Below are 1,111 nucleotides of genomic sequence, written 5' to 3'. Positions count from 1 at the left end.
CCTCTCATTTCTCTCCTCAGATGTTTAAAACAAGAAAACAGACTAGCAAAAGCAGAAACATAACTTTGTTATCCTGAATTTTCCCCCGTCACCCATACTGTTATTCGCAAGGTAAAGTTGTTTTGTTTTTTAAAGTTTATTGTTCCTATGGATATCTAGAAAACAGCACCTCACCTGGTTTGAGAATATAGAAAAAAAAGAACCGAAGAAAACAGATCATTAAAAAAATCTTAGAGAACAAGATGATCACTTATACTTGCAAGTAAGATAATTAATGGAGTACAGGAATAGTACCAGGTTAGTACAGTTTTATTCCGAAGGTCCCTTTTTCGCGGTCGCTTACCGTCACTCAGCAAACACCGGGACATTTGTCAGTAACATGAGTTACGTCATCAGTCAGTTTATGATTCTTATCTCCACGACGTCCGGATTTGCTTCTGTGGACCTTTCTGGACAGGTCAGTTAAGATCGTCATAAATTCACAAATAGGTGAAAGAAGCTAAAACAGCACGTCCTAGATATGGATGGCTACTGTCTCTATAAAATTTCATTAATGATTAATAGTCCCTGAAGATCCGTGAACAGCCTTGTATTTATCAATATGTAGGCCTGTAATATGTGTAAGCAGAGAGCATAACTTCAGCACTTTTCTTCAATCACCCAATTCAATGGCGTTGGGTTTCTTGATATTACTGTTTTTAAAATAAAGACGGTACATATGGGAGCATTTAGCAATACAATTTTTATTCTGTTTCGTCATTTCCTCATTTTTATATTGAAAAACAACGAACGCAAATGTTACACGTCTACTTTGGGCGCTATCTTTTTCTATAATTTTCTTACAACTTCATAAAAATGATTTAGGAGCTTGTGGAATTCCGCTGAGGATAATAATATTGTGTAGATGTGCAACAAGCATACATGCATAAAAGGAAGACACAGAGCCATAGATTTGGATAATATGTTGTTCTTGTTTCTGCTTTTGCGTTATATCATATTGAAGGTCATAGAGCCATTGGTGCCAAATTGGTTCGGTAGTATTGAGTTGTTGAACTGTTTTCGGAATTTTAAAAATTAAATTAAATTAATTAATGTATTTATTTGTTAATTT

At 34.7% G+C, this 1,111-nt stretch overlaps 1 protein-coding gene across 1 annotated transcript in view; it reads right to left on the bottom strand.

The window, feature by feature from the left end:
• Positions 1 to 368, bottom strand: part of LOC101861092 (periostin) — an 8,442-nt gene extending 8,074 nt beyond the window's left edge. The window contains exon 1 of the mRNA XM_005112041.2: positions 344 to 368. Within this exon, the coding sequence (XP_005112098.1) occupies positions 344 to 368 (25 nt within the window). The remainder of the gene's footprint in view (positions 1 to 343) is intronic.
• Between the last annotated feature and the right edge of the window lie 743 nt (positions 369 to 1,111).

The sequence above is a fragment of the Aplysia californica genome, unplaced genomic scaffold (genome assembly GCF_000002075.1).
Source record: "Aplysia californica isolate F4 #8 unplaced genomic scaffold, AplCal3.0 scaffold01169, whole genome shotgun sequence".
NCBI classification, from domain to species: Eukaryota; Metazoa; Mollusca; class Gastropoda; order Aplysiida; family Aplysiidae; genus Aplysia; species Aplysia californica.
The sequence above is the reverse complement of the archived record's forward strand: the minus strand, read 5'-3'. Positions and strand labels throughout refer to the sequence as shown.